General features: G+C 38.3%; 1 protein-coding gene across 1 annotated transcript in view; it reads right to left on the bottom strand.

The window, feature by feature from the left end:
- MED6 (mediator complex subunit 6) overlaps positions 1-3,159 on the bottom strand; it is a 27,913-nt gene that overhangs the window by 771 nt on the left and 23,983 nt on the right. Inside the window, exons 4-7 of the mRNA XM_031553633.1 lie at positions 2,591-2,673; positions 1,780-1,888; positions 1,235-1,350; positions 440-467 (exon numbers count right to left, since the gene is read on the bottom strand). Of these exons, the coding sequence (XP_031409493.1) occupies positions 440-467; positions 1,235-1,350; positions 1,780-1,888; positions 2,591-2,673 (336 nt within the window). The remainder of the gene's footprint in view (positions 1-439; positions 468-1,234; positions 1,351-1,779; positions 1,889-2,590; positions 2,674-3,159) is intronic.

The raw sequence follows: 3,159 nt of genomic DNA, 5'->3' as shown, positions 1-3,159 counted from the left end.
AAAAAAAAAAAGGAGTGGATGAAAAGATCTAGTTTATGCTTTTCTTGTTTTGAAGTTGCTTCAGATCAACTAAAAACCTTCATGTGCTTTCCTGAGCAACTTGCCAAAATCACTAGGATGCTGGACTGACCAAATTATTCCTTTCCTCTTTTACCTTTTCCCCGTCTGCTGCTTTCAAAGACTATTTTCTGCATTTGGACCTTCAGATAACATAGCTTTTACAGATGGAAAGGGCAGGACATCTTCCAGACAGGGAGCAGAATACGCAGTTTTTCTATTTCATTCTTGCTATCTTCTGTACTCTTGCCTTTGCACAATTTGGCAGTGCCAGAATCCCTGACCACCTCAGTGGCAACAGTGAGAAGCTTGTAGGGCAACAGGAAGACTTTACTACACACCACCTATTTTTTTAGATCTTGCGATAATATTAGAGATTTACCTGGGATGGGCTTTTCTCCAGGCTTTTGCTGTGGGGGAGGAAAAAACAACACATCAGTGGAAATGAAGTCTTAATTCTTGACCCTTCCTACTATTCACTTAAGAATGCACACCAAGCAATGCTGTCACATGCATGAGTTGAAGGAAGAAGGGAAGGCTGTTGAACAGATCACTAAATACACTTAAAACAACATCCAACTTTTAAACATCAAGCTTTAAATTTTTTTAACATCCAGTTTTTCCTCAGACAGCTGAAAAGGACTAAATGAAAAAATGCTCAGCCAGTCCTTCTCAATATCTGAGGAGCAGTTTCCTGAGTTGATGTAAAGATCATTTTCATTGCTCCCAACCAGAAGACACAATGGTACAAAGAACTATTAGAGATTATCAGAGGTAATCACAACCACCTCACAGAATGCTGAGAATTTCCGCACTAATTAGTGAGCGCCCAGAACAATGGGGTAACCAGAACACAATAGTTGTGGTGATCTGATTCAGCTCACAAAGCAGGAAACTGTAAGCACCAGCAAAGTCAGATAGCTGACATTTACAGATCCTCTACAAATAGATAAGGAACTGGTGTAATGTAATTTGCCCTCATCGTTTTGCTAAGGTCTTAACTCCTGCAATTACTGAGGGGAATCCCACACTCAAACCAAAGCTTTCCATTTCAAACTTATTACTCATATTATCACTATAGAAAGCACAGAAGATTCCCACTGTGAGTTTCAGCTGTTTATGATTGCCTTAAATTCTGAGTAAGTTACAATAATACTGTGGCTTATAAGTGTCATACCTGAACAAACTTGGGTGGAAACTTTTGTCTTAGGTCTAGAAGCAAAGCATCTACCCGCTGTCTTTGGAAAATAGAACTTGGTTCTTCTTTCTTCTTGGCTTTTGGCTTAGCTTTCTCTGCAAGTACAAAAATGTAAAAGGAAGCTAATGAAGAGTTTTGTTCTCTCAGCAGCTCTCTGATGTACACAAAGTTGGAATGCAACTTTTCTCTTAACCTCAGCTCCATTTTCTCTTTGCCTTGTTGTTGGGTTTTTTTTTGTGGAAGACAGGTCAAGAATGATTTTATACCTCAAAACAAAGTGTACTTTGGTCTCCAGTAGGTTGAAGTTGGGTCCATTGTGTTGACATATAGCTAACCATTTTATTTCCTATCCATGTCTCACTGTCTATCCCCATCAGCAAGATTCCTTCCACTGGCAGAGAGCATCAACTTACTCCTCAGACAGAACATCTCCACACCATCACTGTGCGCTGCCTCAAGCTTTTCCCTCCTATGCTCTCTACACTCTTTCTCTCAAGAGACACAGGAGCAACTAAGAATCATACCTCGTTCTTCCTGATCTTTGAAATGCCACCAATAGCCTTTCGATGGGTGATAGCGACAATAGGACATAGCTTCTTCAAAAGCAGACTGGATTCCATGTACAGCAGTGAGCTTTTAGAACAAAGCAACATAAGTCAGTGTTCAGAATTTAAGGAGAAAGTACAGTACAAATTTTCGTAAGCAACAATTTTAAGATTAGCATTCTATATTCATTTATGTTCTGGGAAAGAAACCTGGGACAGCTAGTTTTGGACTAAGAATGTAATTTCTTGCAAAGGATCTCATAAAACCAAGGTTTTTTCTTTTCCTAAATTCACAGAGGAAAAGCTTGCATAAAAGCAGTTTATAAGATCAGTAGAAACAAAAAACTCGGGAGTTTAATTTAAAGAGAAATCCATGTTAATTTAAAAAGAGAAGTTTCATTAAAAGAAATACCACATTACCATAGGCATGAACATTTCAAAGCTGAATGTTTAATTACTGTTTCATATATATTTGTCAGTTAATTTCTCTTTTGATTACTTGAACCTTGTGTTCTGACAGTTGTCAACCTTCAGTTATTCTGATCCCTTAATTCTTAAGGAATGCATCCTGTTTCTTGGGCCATTCTGCACTCTGCCAGGATCTTTCATTTCCATGTGAAATACACACCATATCAACTGGTGGCATTTCTATTAAGCCCGTGCATACTATGCGTATACACAGCATACTACTACAGTGAAGAAAAGTTTGAAAAGCCTGAGGAGCTACAGAAAATAAAAGCAGATACAAACTGTTTATATACACATATATAAAATGTTCCAGAACACTTACAACTCTGGAGTTAATGACAGACCCTAAGTCGGGTGCCTGATAAATCACTCCAGCAATAATATAGTAATCAGCCAAAGGAATAACTGTGGGGAGAAAAAAAAAAAAAAGATATGCATGATCAATTTAAAGTTCTGGCTAAAGACTCCATATTTGCTGCTGATTTTCAGTAGTAAAAATAGAAACTGCAATCCTTCTGATCAACAAGTTGTGTCTTTTTACATCTTTCCTTACAGGTGTTTTATTTGTTTTCTATTCACCTAAGGGGAAAAGCCCCAAGGTCTGCTTTACAGAGAGGAAAGCATCAGACTTAGGTCTTCCTCTACTGCAAGCAAATAACTGATCTTAGCAGAGTTGGCATTTTCAAAGCTACTCAGGAGAAATCAAGTGAATTGCAAGTGGAAGTAGTTCCATCAGTTGTTCCTGCTATCAGAAACCCAAACCAAAAGATCATTTCTCTGTAGTCTGTTCTCTCCAACCTGTGCAATTTTCTTAGCCAAATTTCCCAAGCCCAATGGCAGCTGAGCATGTACAAAGCACACCTTCCTAAATTCATACCACTCTGCCAAAAA

Source organism: Meleagris gallopavo, chromosome 5 (assembly GCF_000146605.3).
Source record: "Meleagris gallopavo isolate NT-WF06-2002-E0010 breed Aviagen turkey brand Nicholas breeding stock chromosome 5, Turkey_5.1, whole genome shotgun sequence".
NCBI classification, from domain to species: domain Eukaryota; kingdom Metazoa; phylum Chordata; class Aves; order Galliformes; family Phasianidae; genus Meleagris; species Meleagris gallopavo.
The sequence above is the reverse complement of the archived record's forward strand: the minus strand, read 5'-3'. Positions and strand labels throughout refer to the sequence as shown.